The 16,764-nt window shown below is 42.8% G+C and overlaps 1 protein-coding gene across 1 annotated transcript in view; it reads right to left on the bottom strand.

The window, feature by feature from the left end:
• Positions 1-16,764, bottom strand: part of CDH12 (cadherin 12) — a 701,357-nt gene that overhangs the window by 43,090 nt on the left and 641,503 nt on the right. Inside the window, exon 8 of the mRNA XM_067569738.1 lies at positions 7,467-7,654. Coding sequence (XP_067425839.1) covers positions 7,467-7,654 — 188 coding nt within the window. The remainder of the gene's footprint in view (positions 1-7,466; positions 7,655-16,764) is intronic.

The raw sequence follows: 16,764 nt of genomic DNA, 5'->3' as shown, positions 1-16,764 counted from the left end.
ACCTTTGGGGTTGGGATGGTAAGCCAAGCTGTGAATGAGTATAAAATGTGTTTTGACACTGCCAACAAGAAAGTCAATGATTGCTCATTGGGATGACATTTTTTTGTAATGTCAACCCCTGACCAATAGAAATGGGTTGAGACCAGCAACTTTATTTAACACAGGCTTCCATGTGTTTTTTATTTTTGTTCCCCCCCTTGCCCCCCAATATGTACTGACCTGGGCTGAATTTGAAATGGTAACACTAAAGATAAAAGTGACAACGCATACTGGGCTGTTAAGAAAAGGCGCTTGCTCCAACACTGTCCTATGTGCCAGATCAGAGTGTAGAACAAGTGATATGCTAGGCGCTCCAATCCAAGGGACAGCTGGGAAATGTAAGCAGTTACCTCCAGGATTGATGGGAAGGAACGAGTTATATATGAGCTCTGTTCCCTCATAACAGGGGGAGAAGCAGCAGCAGCAGGATTTCTTTGTCTTGGGTGGCAGCTTGAGAAGGAGCTGAAGCCACATGGCTAGGATAAAGCAGCCTGGAGAAGAAGAAGTTTTCGGCGACCCCCAGGAAAAGAAGGGATGGGAGGTTACTGGTTACATTGCATATTTGTGGTTATTGAGCTTTTCGTTAAGACCTCAGAAAATGTCAAGGAAATTAGACGGAGGTGAAAGAAGTGGCCTTGAGCAGAAACAGTTATATATCTGGACTAGACACCAGCTTCCTCTTTGGGACTTCCAGCTGGAATTGGACAGAAGTTCTGCTTTACTTAGTTCACTAAAGTGGAAAGTAGACACAGACCCACAGGGGAAAGCTGGTGGTCCGGGTAAAGATTGGGGCGAGGGGTTGATTTTGCACTTTGATATATTTGGACTATCATTACTCCAGAAAGGTATGGCCTAGTTATACTGCAGAGCTAATCCAACTTCCCAGTGAAAGCAAGTAAGGAAATGGCTGCATTCCCATGCCTATATGGTAAGACCCTGTGACAATGTGACACGTCATTGTTAAAGGACAGGGAATGTTTGTATAAATTTTGCTCATAGTTTGTTATTACAAGGCTGATGAACTGTATTCTTAGCACACTGAATGCAAAAACAGAGGGTGTACAGTAACCGCTGGAATGTTTAAAGTGAACTGGTAGTGATAGATGCCTAACCAAAAGAAGCTTCCCACTCTTCTATAGGAGCTCCCAACATGTTACTAGCCCTCACAAACTCCAGCAGTAAGTATTTCAAATCTTCTACTGCTACAAAAAACAAACAAACAAAAAAACCCAAAACCACACATACAAAAAAATGGCTGATCTGGTCTGCAGGGACTCAAGAGCTCCTATTCCTGCTTTTGACACTTCATTAGCTTTGTATTTTTGATGGCCGCCATCATCTTTCTGATAGCATTATTTGTCAAAGGGCTTGGTATGTCTTCTCCTACTTGTTAAAATGTGAAGTCTCCTCACACACATGCACCATCCTCTCTTACGACCGGCTGTCTTCCCTGTACTCAGTATCAGTGTCTACAAAATCCTTATGATCCCCTAGGGTCATATTAGTTTACAGGTGTTAGCCTTCTTGTAATATATCCTGGGGCATGTATAAGTGTCCTGTCATGAACAGGAAGCATAGCTTATTGGCAAATGAATCTTGTGCTTTTTTATTACAGTGGGAGTTTTTAGAAAGGGAGCAAGGCTTTTGAAGTGCAGGGAAGTAGTGTATTCCAGAAAATGGCCTTCCTGTGACCATATTGTCTGTGCTAGTGAAATAATGGCTGGTTTGGCATCAGCATTGCTCCCCGGTAGTTCTGTATCTGTGATCATTTTATAATCACTTTGTAAGTGTCCTTTTTCTTATATGGGCTTGTTTAATATACTCAGTAGTATATTATGGCTTATTGGAGGAAGCCTTAGATACCAAGGGAGCTCAGGTGCAAATTCCATAGGTCTGACTCAACATTCATCCTCCTGAAGTAAATAAAACATAGTGCCATGCAGTTTACCATGCTTGTTTCTTTCAGATCTATTTCACTACTTGGTGTGGTGATTAAAGATCCCCTTCAGTTTAGGGGTTTGTCTAAACGTCATGCAGAAATATTTTCTCCTCCCACAATGTGGTGCAGTATTCTGTGTAGTAGTGGCTTGTCGCCCACCAGAGTTGGCTCTTTCTTTTATTGTACTTGATATTTGTTTCTACTCTGATTTGTGAAGCACTTTGGAATGAAACATGCTATATAAATCTAAAACAATGATATATGCAGTGGTGGTGTATCCATTTTGGTCCCAGGATGTTAGATAGACAAGGTGGCTGAGGTAGGTGGGTGAGGTAATATTTTTTGATTTGGCCAACTTCTGTTGGTGAAAAAGACAAACTTGCCATCTTACACAGTGCTCTTCTTTAGGTCTGGGAAGTGTACTCAAAGTGGGGAAAGCAGCTGTGGGGGAGAGTTGTTAGAAGCAAGTTCCCTAAAGACTAGGACAGACCGACAGTCAAAACCGCACTAGACCCTGCTGGAACAAGTGATGCAAAACCTGCAAGCCATATCTCCACTGCTATGATGATCAACACTCCTCCATAACACACCTTTCAAAATCCATGACATTTTCCATGGGTCCTACACATGCCTATTACAACATGTGGTGTACCTCATCCAGTGCACTAAATGCCCCGATAACAACTGTGTGGGTGAAACCAGACAATCACTACACTCTTGAATGAACACACACAGAAAATTGTGTGAAAAGACAAAAACACCCTATCACCCATGGGCAAACATTTTTCACAAAATGATTGCTTGTATCTGACCTCTCAATCCTCATCCTGCACAACATCTTCAAAAGACGAGCATGGTAGCTTAACTTCGCTAGACATTAAAAAGCAAGGACTGAATAGAGACACTGGAATGATGCTTATTACAACAGTCTATGACCTACCAACAACACGCTTCCAAATGCTTCCCCTCTCTTTCCTCCCCCCCCCCCCCTTTGCCCCCCGCCCCATGATTGGAGGGTGTTTAATGGACCACTTTACCTTGAAAGGTACCTTGAATTATTTGTTAACTACTCATGCTAAACAAGCTGGTCCACCTTGTGACACTCTGAGGCCTGGTTTACACTACAGAGTTAGGTCAATGTAAGGCTGTAAGCCTCTACACTAAAATGTAGCTTCCACCGATGTAACTCGCCCACTACACTGACTTAAAAACTCCACCTTCACGAGAGGCATAGCACTAAAGTCAATGTAGCCACTGCATGGCTTGCATTGACTGTTGCTGCTTTTCAGAAACTGTCCCACAATACCTCACACTGGCAGTTAAATCGGTGCAAGCACTCCTGGTGAGGACACGCACCGTTGACACAAGGATCGCAATTGTAGTGTGGGCATGTAAAACTGATTCAATTACTGCCGTGGCTGTATGCTGACATAATGTAGGTTGATTTAATTTTTAAGTGTAGACTTGCCCTCAGTACATTGCCCAGACCTGAAGAAGCTCTCTATGTAAATTTGAAAGCTTGTGTCTCTCACCAACAGAAATTGGTACAATAAAAGATATTACCTCACCCACCTTATGTCTCTATAATGATAGTCATTACCTATGCAACAAAGATACATTTATGTGCAAAGAAATGAATAATTATGTCTAACTATTAATATTTATAAATCTTTTAAAAAGCTAATTGATTGAGATGTTGTTTTTAAGCCATAAGGCATTCCCCCTCCACACACACTTTTAAACTTCCTTACTTTCATTTTTCTTGGAGCTATTCCAGTACCAACCACACCGTGGTGCTAAATGCCAGTAGAAGCCTCTGACTGGCAGAATGTCACATAATCTGTTTCTTGTTTATTGAATTATCATTGTAATAACTAAGCTTATACGCCAGATCATATATTGACGTTAAATGGTCAGCAACTCCATTCTGAAATTTAAGATGTACACCTCTTCCATAAGAAAAACATTGACTTGGAAAATCCATCTAGTGCCAGAGAAGCACAAAACTCCCTCTCCCTGTCAATTCACTTGGAATACTGAAGAGTAAAACCTGGCCTGTGTCATTTTTGCCAGCAAATACAGCTTTTCACCCAAACATATTTATGAAGATGAGTTCAGGAAGACATTTTTTATTTTCCTGTAGAAATTGCACCATTTAAAAGAAGAAGCTTTCTGCAGTGAAGGAGAGTTTCTGCCTTGGAGAATTTGTCATGAAAAATAGAAGCAAGCTTTACAAATAGAACTCCTGTTTTTTGCTACAGCTTATTGCTGAACTACAGCAGTGGTCCGGAGATGTTAATATGCTGTGATGCAGGAAGTGGAGGAGGGAAAGCAAACTGGCTTTGCAAGCAGATAATTGTTTTGGTTAAGTGATGGTATTGAGTAACTGCTGTAGCTCATTGTGATTTTTAGTCAAATAGTTACTGCAGTCCTAAAGATGAACCTGCACCTTCATAGGCCCCAATTTAGAAAAGTACTTAAGCATATGCCTAACTTTAAGCAGTTTAAGTTGTCCCATTGAGTCTGAGCCTGTACTTTGAACAGTTTTCATGCTGAGCTTCACAACAACTAGGGCCTTGTTCCAGCAAAACACGTAAGAATGGGCATAAGTGTAGCCCATGAGTAGTCCCATTGCCTATATCCATAGTGAGCGTAACACACACATTGTAGCAGATAGATATCTAAGGAAGTCGTAAATGCTCAGCGCCTATGAAAATCAGGACCAGGATCAGAATCCGGCAAACCAGTTGAGAATTCACTTTATTTTAAGAATGCAGGTATTCCACGGATGTCCACTAACTGTCCTGATTTTTTTTTTTAAAAAGGTTTCTGGTTAAATCAATGAACAATTTTAGAAGCCGTATGGCATGGTTCTTTAAAAATATGTTCCTCAGTGTAAAAAGAAGCTGTAATTAGTATGAAAGGGTAAGGTGTTTGCAAGGGATTTCACTGTACATATAACAATACAATAACTACTAATCTCCCAGATGAAGAGCCTAATTGCTGTTTTTTACAGGAACAATGCTAAACTAAACTTCAACATGGAATATATTAGCACCCTTTTACTGGCACAATATTCCAGATAAAATATTCATACCTGAATTGAAACATTGTGTCTCATTGACTAATCACACCACATTTGTGCACTCGTTATAACAGACAACTAAGGAAGCAGCAAGTTTTTGGCACCTCTGAAAATCATGTTGCTTTTATTTATGGCCTCCTCCATTAAAGCACCTAAGCAGGTATATAACTTTAAGCCTGTGAATCTTAAAGCACTTGAATCACTGAAGTCTGAAGGGTTAAATCAATGGGAATTTCACCTGAGCAAAGTCATTCAAAGGGCAACATGCAGGATCAGGGTCTATCTAAAGGCATCCTTCAGTGGAGGTCCCTGAATTTTGGAATTATTTTCTTTTGCATTACTTCATACTACACAGCCACAATTCTTGACCTTCAAAGCCTATCTCTGATGGGGAAGATTGAGACGGGATTAGGTTTTTTTGTTTGGTTTGTTTGTTTCTTATTCAGTTTTTTGTTTGTTTCCTATTCAGTGGCAGAGTTCTGTTGCTTGCATTAGGTAACGCTGACTGGCCAATCCATTATGGTGGAGATTTTTTTTATTGTGGTAAAGAGGATAATAGGTAAAGGTTGACAATGCAAAGACTAAGATAAATACAGCAAAATAATGTGGCCAAACAGTGGCCAAAAATAATCAGATTGAGGATTTATCTGTGTCCATGATTTCTTACGAGTGGCTCAATGAGACATTAACCTCTTCCTCACAAGCCAGTCTCAGAAATAAAGTTGGCCAAAAGGTGGGATTTCCAGTTTGTGGGAAATTCTGCATTCTTAAAATTTGTCTTTGTTTCACATTGGAATTAATCCTTTTTTTTTTTTAATTTCCCATGATCTGGAAACTGCCCCCCCCCCCCCATTTTGTTTCCCATGACACCTGGTGTTTGAAACAGTACAGAACCTGAGAGCTGCTGAATGAAATTGACGTTCTTGTCAATTTCACTGCAGCCCCAGAACCCTGGACTCTGGGAATTTGTGCCAGTTCTTCTGGGCTCCTGATTGTTCTGGCTAAACTCAGGTTCTCAGTGTTTTCAGGCTTCCTGCTGTGGAGATAGGAGCGAGCTATCCTATGACTTTCAGGAGTGATGGTAGAGACATGGCAAGGCTTCCTGCCTCTCTATCCAGGAGCTGGGAGGAAGACTGAGCAGCTTGCTGAAGTTACACCAGGAAGTGAAATTGACTGCTAGTAGAGGCTTACCACCAGAAAATTTGTATTATTTTGCCAAAACTGAAATTTTCTTATGGAACCCAAAAGGATTTTTCATGAGAAAATTATTCCAACAGGAAGAATTTAATCTTATCAAGTGCAAACCTTTGCACATGGGTTGCACTGTGAAACAGTACTACCACTGTTTCTCATAATTTATTTTTTTACACCACTGTAGTAGAGGCTTAAGTGCAATCATCAAAAGCCTACTGTGCCTGCTCATAATTTATTTTTTTTTCAATCATTTATACTCATTATTGGTTCAAACTTGGCAATACACACTAAAGCCTACCAAATGCCAAGAGTGACAGTTCAAAATGTAGCTGGTTTTGAAGTATCTGCTTAGAGAAAAGGGAAATCAGAATTTTCTTAAAGTGAGAGAGGTAATTTTTTCAGTCGTTCATCCATCAAAAATGACAGAAGAGATTATATCCATGTTTTTGCAAATAAAGAAAAAGAAAAAGGCTGTCATGGAAATGACAAGGTATGGAAAGGCAAGTTTGAATTTCTTTCTAACATTAAAGTACCACAAGGTGAAATGGCCCTTTCAGTGAGATCGTCTTAGTCCCACCTAATTAGCTGCTCCCAGCTGGTGGGCTGGAAGCCAGAGATTGGGTGATAGACTGCAGGTGACCTGGTCCTTAGAGAAAAGGTCACCAAAAGATTATAAAGGAAAAGAGACCAGTAGGGAGCAAAACACCAGGGACAAAGAACACAGAAGGGGGATCTTTGCACTATCTAGGTAGAAGAACTGACTGGAGAATCTGTGGGATAGGCAGGGGCAGAGCCTTACTAGGAAGAGGCTAGAAAATTCATCTTAAATAAATTAATAAAGTTAAACTTAAAAAACCCTCTTTTTTTGATTGACCTAGAAGTAAATATTTTCCAAAATTTCAGATTGTGGGAAATTTTGGTTTTTTTTGTTCTGAATTGGAACTTTTTTTTTAAATGTCTACATTTCCTGAAGTATGGACATTTTGGTGCCTCACTAGCTCTAATAATTAGTACATAAATAAAACTGATGTGTCACAGGTCATTGTTGATTGTGTGACATAAGGGGTGAAATTCCTCGCTCCACTGAAGTCAGTGGGATCTTTGCCACTGATTTAAGGGGGCCAGAATTTCACCCTGTATATCACAGAACGTGTTTAGTTGTATGACTCATTTCAAATTTCAGCCACTAGATTTGTGGTAAATGAATACCTTTTTCAGTTTGATGACCCCTTCCTGCGTGTTCTCATCTGTGGTGATGTCAAATAAATTCCCTCCATCTCCTGGAACAATGTTGTATTCAATTTCTGCATTTTTTCCAGAGTCAGGATCCACAGCTCTGATTCTTCCAATGGCTGAACCAACAAGTGAGGACTCGGGTACTTTCAGATGGAAGATACCTGGGAGAAACAATTATTTTTGGGCATTATCACAATACACCTGCTCAGGAAAAAGTATCCTGTACAAAATTAAACTAAGTTAGACCACCATTTGGTAAGATTATGTGCTCACAACAAGATCTGGTTAGAAAAAGATATGTAGTTTGACAAGTTAAACATGGTACAATTAAGTCCCCAGAGCCCCAAATGTTGGTTTATGCACCCTGGAGGGCTTAATAGTATGTTTTTAATGTCTGTCTATATAGTCGACCCTTTTCAAAATAAATTCTCACTATGGTCATCTGTTGGTGAAATGGGAGTGGCCCAGAAGTGCTTAAGAGCTGGGACTCCACTGGCAAGGGAGCTCTTTGCTGGCATCTGTTGGCGAGTAGACTGGAAGGGGCAGGCCTCATTGTACATTTCAGTTTAATGGAGATTTGGGGCATTGTGATTAAAATTCAGTTAAGTTTTGAGTATGTGGACAACAAAATGGAATTGTCCTTGTTGGGAAAGGCAAGAACAAGACATTGACATGCAACATGCCTGGGCTCACCCTGACTGACACCTGTCAGGCACAACTGGGTAAGGGAGCCTGAACAGAGCAGACGAAGAGGGAATAAATCTGTTGTCTGCTGTTGGGAGTGCCTGTCTAGTGGTAAGGGCTCTGTCAAGGGTCTTAGAGACCAGTCATCTCTGTCTAAGAGCTGAGCCAAGCCTGCTGCACTGTGGGTGCATGCAGCTTGGTGGCAACTTCATGGCAGTAGCGGCAGCTTGGTGGCAAGCAATGGCAGGGAGCAGCAATAGCTGTAGCTCCAAGGAGGTGGACGGTGCCAAGTAGCAGCAGCAGCAGTTGCCCTATGGTGGCCGCTGGCTCAGAGTGATAGTGGTGGTGGCACCATCGAGTGGATGGATGGCGCGGAGTGACAGCAGATTTGGGCAGCTTGGTCTGAAACCAGAGAAAGCAGCAGCCTACTCGAGTGATTCTGGGGCAGGCCTCCCTACCTAGCAATTCAAGTTGAAACCACCCTAGCTGAGTTAGGTATTAGGCCTGCCAGCACTGACCTACTAGGGTCCTTGAATTTCTTCAACCCAGGGCAGCAAACCACGAATGGGGAGTCAGGGAGAAGAGAAGTGGCTAGGAACACATCAGCAACGTCCAATGGCCAAAGGAGGACTTTGTGAAACCCTGGGGGGTGGGAGTCTTACATCATAGCATTTGTTTGTTTGTTAATTGCTACTTTCCTGCATTCATTCTGTTGTTTTCTTTTCCCCAGCCCCATAAAAGAGTTCTCTTTGATGTAACCTCTGGACTCAGTACTTTGAAATGGGGAAGAATTGGCCATTAGGTGCATCCAGGATGGTAAATATAGTTTTTCTGGGTTCTGGGTTAGGGGGTGGGGTCTCAAGTTTTAGTTAAGTCTTTAAAGATACTCCTAAAAAATGGAACCTGTTACAGCTGCCAACACCTGGCAGAATATTTAATATCATATTTTAACATATAAATTTTGTTTTGGTTGGAAAATTGGGTAAAGTATATCACAGTGATGGATAATGGAAAAAATATAACTGTAGTAGGATATGACCCCCATCACCTTAAATATCAGTAGAGTACCATATCCAATAAGTAGGGCAGCAGATTTGTTACAGTGAGGAAAAAAAGGCAAAGGTAGTGTGATTTTTTTTCCTCTTTGTCTGTGACATTTTTCTCTGTTCATGACTCACCCTTTAGCAACAGATCCTGCAGCCTCTGTCCCATGGTACTGGGCCCAGCTTCCCACTTTGGGAATTGTGACCTGGTGCATCAAGTCACCTCACTAATCGTGGTCTGGCCTGGCCTCCGTCTGTCATGACAGGGAGGGAGCCCCTAGGGGCAGGCAGGCCAAAGATGAGCCTTCACACATTAGGTTACAATGTCTGAAGTGAAGAGCCAGGCCCACTGGAGGCAGGAATGGCTCTGCAGTTGGCCCCTATCCTCATGTCTGGGCTGGGATGAGGGTTGCGATGCCAGGAGCAAAGAGTGTGGTGTAGAGGGGTTGGTGCCCCTTGATGAGATGAGGAAGAGGACATGCCTTATACAAAATCAGGCAGCAGTCACAGCAGATTTATGACTCCTACTAAATTTAGTGTTACTGCTCTGGCACTTTTGATAAAAAATGCTATGACAAATCTGCAGCCCTACCAATAAATTACACAATTTCTAGAGCAAAAACACACACAGCTTTCAGGTATTAAAATATTAGCCACCAGCGTGTGCTCTTACTAAAATTTTAAGGCCAGACTTTTATATACCCTAGGTTTTTTGTTTGTGGTTTTTTTTTTTTCATTTGAAAAACCAAATATCAAACTTCAATAGTCATACATAATCACGCTCCCTTGTGAGTGTGGAGCCAGGTGGCTTGGAAATGAGGCAAAGAATTGTTATTAAAATACATTTTATAAAAGGGCTTTTTAACGCATTAATGCCAATGTCCAAGTCCTGCTTCCCTGCAAAGCAATGGGAATTTTGACATTGACTTCAGCAGGAGTAATCATGACAATGAGGCTTAACTTGCTGCATTGCTGCTTGTCTGAAGAGGAAGACAAATGTCTCTAACACTAAGCTTTAGCTTGTCTACCAAATTGTTATTATGTTGACATATCAGCAAAACCAAGACGCGTTCTTGCATTGTGTTTATTACAGCAGCACCTAAGGGCCGCTGTACTAAGCACTGCGCAAACAGAGTAGTAGCTGGCCCCTAGCCTGAAGTGCTTACACCATAGACCAGGCAGACCCGGGGGGGGGGGGGGGTAAGGGGGGCTGTACAACATGCAGCGTGAACTATGTGATGGTGACAAACACCACGTTAGTCCCATGAGGTTTTTTTTTTTTTTTTTTTTTGGGGGGGGGGTGTAAATTAGGGGGGAGATCAGCTAAATGAAAAGAAAAGGGAAGGGCAGGGGAGGTTTGGGGGAGTGGCCAAAGGAGAAGAGGGCAAAAGCAGCAGATGTGGAGTGAGGCTGAGGTGTAGAGATCATGGGGAGGGAAAGGAAGGGGGTTGGAGCAAACAGCCACTCAGCACAGGACAGTTAAAGTCCAGTTTAGACTGTTGAAAGGTCTCTGAATAATGTCTAAAGGTCCCTGCACCGGCTGCATGGCTGGGAGAGTGTTCCCAGGCTGCGGGTGGAGTGGAGCGGGGGTCACTTTCATAGTTTTGGCTCCAGGAACATGCTGGAGAGGTGGGGGTCCTCGTAGTAATGCATTTTAGTGAAGCCAAGCTGCTTTCTACACTTTATGACTAGGGTCTCAGCGTTCCTGTGAGTTGATGGCACTAAGATTCACTCATAGCTCGATACTACAATACGCCTACTGAAACTAATCTGCACCTTTTGGTGGTCACTTCAGCCGGACCATAACTGCCTGATTCATTTAGCCCTAATCACTACCCTGACTGACTCTCAATGGAACTGCAAAGTTGCCAGACTCTAGTTGTGCTGAATCACCTGCTAGCAGCTCTTCCCATGTTTTCCTTTGGCTTAGCAAAATTTTGCCTATGGCTCACTATATATGTAGATAAGTTAGAGCAACCCTATAGACTTTTCATTAAAAAAAAGTACCAACATATAGGCATGAAGTGAAGTGGTGTGGCCTCCCTCCAAGGGGGCTGACACATGCCACCTGGTGGGTGGGACCAGGTACCACACCACTCACAAACTGGAAATGCAAGGGTGGGACAGGAAGGATAAAAGCCAGGCACCGTAGGTTAGTCAGGGAAAGCTGCTGAAGGAGGAGGAGGTCTCTCCCCCAGGGCTGGGGCTTGAGCCTGATCCCATTAAAGGGTCACCTGATCTACCTGCTGACTGCAGCTTAGCAGGTCCCTGCGACTGGGAAGAACTGCCTGCCGTCTGTGACTTGCCGGAGCAGCCTGCCTCCAATGACACATAGGAGCTATCAGATGCTAGCAACCCTGAGGCCTGCTGGGACTGCATCTCGCAATCTACTCTGAGGAAGTGGACTATGACCTGGACCACAGGTACACGGGCATAGGGGTGGAGGAAGTAGCCAAGGGGTTGCCAACCACGGGCCAGCTGTGTTCAAGCCCCAGCAATATTCAGCGTGTTTCAGCTGGAGCCCCGCTGATCCAGTGATAGGATGCCCTGGGCTGACACAGTGGAGTCAGGTGGGCCTGTGTCCCCCTCCCCTCTGGCCACCCCAACCCTGGGGTGATCGCCCCTTGCCTGTGAAGCCTCAATTGGCTGTAGCCGACTAATTTGCCTGCCCCGCCCTGACTGAGGGCTGGAGCTATAAACTGCTTGTTTTGCCTGTCCTGCCCTGACCGAGGGCCCAGGCTACTGACGCTTTGCCTGCCTGTAGTGAAGCGGTGCAGCCTCCCTCTGAGGCTGACACCCAGGGTCAACCCCCATCTGATACAAGGCAGTTTTGACTACTTATGATGGAGGCCTATGCAAGACTTCAGCAAGACACTGGTTCAGTCATTCTTGATTGGAGATGTCTAGGTGAATTCACAGGCCACCTAAAGGCAGGATAGGAGACATTCACCGTATTGAGATAAGTGATAGGGATCCCTGCTCCCTTGTGAGTTAGAAACACACCAGTAATTATTCATATTGTACTGTGGTACATACAGTATTTGCTGGCCTACTTGAGGAACACTGTAATTATGTGCTGCCTGCCTTCTCCCTCCCTCTCTCTATTTGGGTTCTGGGATGTTGGCTAAAAGCCCCTCCCCCAGCCTAAAAATAGGAGTTATTGAACCTGGGACTCAATTAACGTTGGGGGGAAAGCATCTGAGAAAACAGGAACAGGCATGAAGGTCAAAGGGTTAAACGGCAGGAACCTGAAAGGGATACCAAGCAGAGAACCCCGGACAGCGCCCACTGCTCCTCAAAAGTAACTAAGGAGTCCGTGAACTCTGCCCAGATATGTGATCAGACGGAGGAACAGAAATAGGCCCCACATTCGCAGGGCACCTCCTCAGCCAACATCCTCTCTCTAGTGTTATAGATGGCCACCTTGGCCAAAGTAAGGAGGAGGTTGACGAGGAGGTCCCGTGACTTTGTGGAACCATGGATGGGGAGAAGTGCAGCCAGAATCTTAGGAGCAGGTTCTGGAGGAACAGGAATAGGGCCTGTAACCTGGCGCATGCTAGATATACATGTGCCAGGGTCTCCCTCACACCTCAAAAAAAAAACCCAGTCATCGGGATGAGGGATGAATTGCGCCAGGTACACGCCCATGCTCACAGCTCCATGAAGGAGTCACCAGGTAAGTCCCCGGCGGACTGTGGAACCAAGATGAAGTACAGACTGGCCCACCGGTGTTCCTCACCCTCGACAGGTGGCAAAAGGTCCCGCCACTTAGTATCAGGGTGGGAAATGAGGGCAAGGAAATGGAGAGTGTGGAGCATGAGCATGTACAGATGTGCCCATGGCACAGTTCAGAAGTGAAGCCACTGCAGATCTTGTTCTTCCTCCCTCTCAGCAGGCATGGGTGTGTAACTGAGGACACAGTCTGGTTTCCACATTTAAGAGAGAATCCCCAAGTGTAAAAAATCAGTTGGGTCAGCATCCCTGTTTGGTGCATTACCTGTATGGCTTTGTAGTATGCATTGCATGCTAAGCAGTACAAGGTTGTTTGGATACTGTTTCACTTCCCTCCCCCCCTTTTGAAGTAACATGCTGAGATCTGTTTTTCAGCATAAAAACAAAATTATGAGGCAAATAACAAGAAATGTCAAGTCAGACTAGGCTCAGCTATTTCTTAGTGGTATCTCACTGACTTAGATTAAGGAGTAAATTTTTTAAGTGGTCTACAGGAGGTACAATCACAAATCCTATTATTAGTTAATGAGATTTGAGAGTATGCTTGAGCTCCACTTGGAAAGTTATTGCTAAAAGAAAAGGGAAACTTGACATAGACGCACAGGGTTTTATTTATTGTGCCCCCACTTAGCTTTAACTCTGTTGACTGAGTCCTCCCTAAATATTTATGGTGAATATTGCAGAAATCATTGGTGCAGCATTGCTCTGTACATCCACAATGTTAACAACCATAGAACAAAGAGAATGAATTTTGTCCCACTTTCCCTAATAGTGAGCTGAAAAGCACTCAGATTCATTAAGAAAAATATTTCTTGATAAAATATTGTGCCTGACTAAAGTGCATGGGAGTCGTATGGAGTCAAATAAACTCTACATTACTCATTTCAGATTTTTTTTAGGCTACATCTGTTTATTTTCAATGACCTGGCATTTTATCATTTCCAGAAATATAATAGCAGCTAAGCTGGGGTCATTCAGATGAATTTCAAACGCTGAAGCAATCTTCAACTCTACTAGAGTCCAGATCCTTGAAGATGAGTTGTATAATCATGCTGCCATAAAACTACCTTCATTGCATATGGAAGCTCTTAATGGTGCTAACTGACTTCTAAAGTGAAAACAAATAATGTAGATTTCTGCCAGCACAGGAAAAAAAAAAAAAATAGCAACAGAATGTAACTTATAGAAACCAAACTTCCCATTTGCTTTCTCAAAAATTATCTTTTAAAGAAAAAAGTGAATTAATAGTGGACAATAAGGCTAGCTTGTGGAAAAGACCAGACTGACAGCTCAGTGAGATTTCTGGTCTCTCTTTAGACCGTAATGTTCCACTGTAATGGATTTGCTGTGACAACTTTCTTTTGGTCAATTGTTATAGTCAGTTCTGCCTGTACACCGTCCTGTATGCATTCATTGCACCAGTATATTGAAATTGACCTGGATTAGCAGTCTGTTTGGCCCATTCCTTAACACTCTGAAGAAATTTTATGATCCTCTAGAGCCAAAAACGAAACATGGGGCAAGCAGCCCAAACAAGCTTATGCAGAAACTAGTTATATTGCAGAGGCGTTTGTCACAAACGTGCTTGAATCTACTCTTCATAACTCTGCAGGAAGGCCACCAGAACCCTGGAGAATAGGGACTGACAGGAGAAACATGATGTTTTCAGAGTGAGTAATCTGATTTTCTGGGCTTCTTACCAGTAGCAACCTGAGATATGTGTGAATGGCTGGGTGGTGTGGAGAGAGCACATGCCTGTTCTATGAAGAGGAGAGGGTAGAGCATATGCCAGTTGTATAAAGAGGCTAAACATACAGATTTAGAAAGAAATATTTTTGTATAAGACTTGGTACATGTAATCAGAGATAGGTGCTGACTTTTGTAAAGGGCAGGTGATTATGGGGAACTAGCAGAGGGACAGCAGATCAATCCCTTTCTGATCTGTCAGCACTGGGTAACAGGTTTTAGATATTTCTGCATTTGGTCATAGTTATAGCCATGAAATGGTATCATTGAGCCAGGGCAAGTACTGTGTACTATCACCAGTGAGAGTACAGGCTTCTTTATAGCATGCTATCAACATACCTTAATCCTGACCTGGGTGAAATTTGTAAGGAAAGTGTGAGATCCACTAGCTTCAACATTCATGGACTTTGCAAATCAAAGTTACCATGTCTGATCACAGGGCTATATAAACTATCACTGAACTCAGGTCTGAGTGTGCCTGAAACTCAGCCCAGGCCCCACAACAGTACATAGAGAAGCATTGTTGTTTGTTTGTTTGTTGCTAATTATGATGCAAGGAATGTTGCAGGCTGCAAGCAAACACAGAGGCAGAAAGGTTTTCTGCTCCATTGCTGTCAGTAACACAAAATGGCAACCGACCTAGCTTCTTACTCTATGTTGTGGGTATGTAGGAGAATGGCAGACTGAGGAGGTATTTACAGGGTTCATAGAAAAAGGGGTGTGACTACCCTGATACCACTGAAGATCTTGGGCCAAAATGACTAATGAAGAATCTCAGCTAGCTCCCAAAGACACTGACAAGGCCAAGGCGAGGGATGGAAATACCACCACCTGGTACATCCCAACCAGAAAGCTTTCAAAAGTAAGGGGTGGGATCCTAGCCATTTCTGGGAGAGGGGCAGGGTTATGCACATGAGGAGAGAGCAGTGGTGTTTGACTGAAACTCAACCCAGGTCTGAACCTTTTTGGTTCAGTTGGGTTAAGTTTCACTTTCTGAGGTCCAAAACTAGATGAGTTCTGGTGAGTTTTGCTTTTCGCTACTAACATTTTTCTATACCTGGGGTTAGTGAATGCAACTCCATTGATTTCTGGTCTGGACTTGAATCAGAATCTTTATGCCCAGTCAACCCTGTGTATGTCTGCCAGAAAAGTTGCCAACTGTGATAAGAACAATAGCCCGAGATCACAATTTCATTGCACAAAGACCAGCAAACAGCCATGAGATGGTATTATAGTTCAGTCACTAACAGGGGAAGAATCCAGTGTCCTTCAGCTAAATGGCTATAAATCTCATTAACAAACCTCTGGGCCTCTAGTCATCCACATTTCTGTGTGTAAAACTATCTCTTATTGATGTTTTTTCAGCTGTATGTATTTTAGTTCTTCTTTTAAAAAGTAACACCTAAAGCACGGTTTGCTCAATGCCATGTAACAGACAACCTAACAACAAATCATTCCCACTGTAGCTTTCTCTTTAATCAAGACTTCATTTCTTGTTGTCAGAGGGGGAGTTGCTTGTTTGTTTTTTAATTTCTGTGACAGCATCAAGGTAGTCTCGCTTTATTACGAACCGTTCAAAGTTAATGTTCAAAAGCAAGCTCAGTGGAAAGAGAATCATTCCTCTAAAAAATAAAATGAACACAAACATTTGTCTATTTGTTAGCTTAACCCACTAAGATATCTCAGTTATTCAATCCAGAATGGTATCAAATGATTGGGTACATTTTTTAGGTGATATTTGACTGATTTAAGGAAAATCCAAGCAGGATGGTAACTGTTTGATAGTTACTTGCCTATAGTCTAATATAATGTTTGTTGTACTAGCAAATGTAAAAGATAGTAAAAATACAATAATAATTATTTGGCACTTAGATAGGGGGCGTAGTTCACATTTTTTTAATCAGTAGGTGTGGTGATATTGGTTTAAGCAGCTACTTCTAGTACTTAGTAATAGTATTGAACAACTATTCCCATGTCTCCCACTCATAGGGCTTTGTCTTGCAGGGCTTTCTTGAGGTGGGGTAGGGGGGAAATCTACTGCAGTTTATGGGAATTTTGTTGGAACC

The sequence above is a fragment of the Emydura macquarii genome, unplaced genomic scaffold (genome assembly GCF_026122565.2).
Source record: "Emydura macquarii macquarii isolate MOO-44397 ecotype Brisbane River unplaced genomic scaffold, CSIRO-AGI_Emac_v2 contig_320, whole genome shotgun sequence".
NCBI classification, from domain to species: Eukaryota; Metazoa; Chordata; order Testudines; family Chelidae; genus Emydura; species Emydura macquarii.
This window is presented reverse-complemented; position numbering and strand designations above follow the sequence as displayed.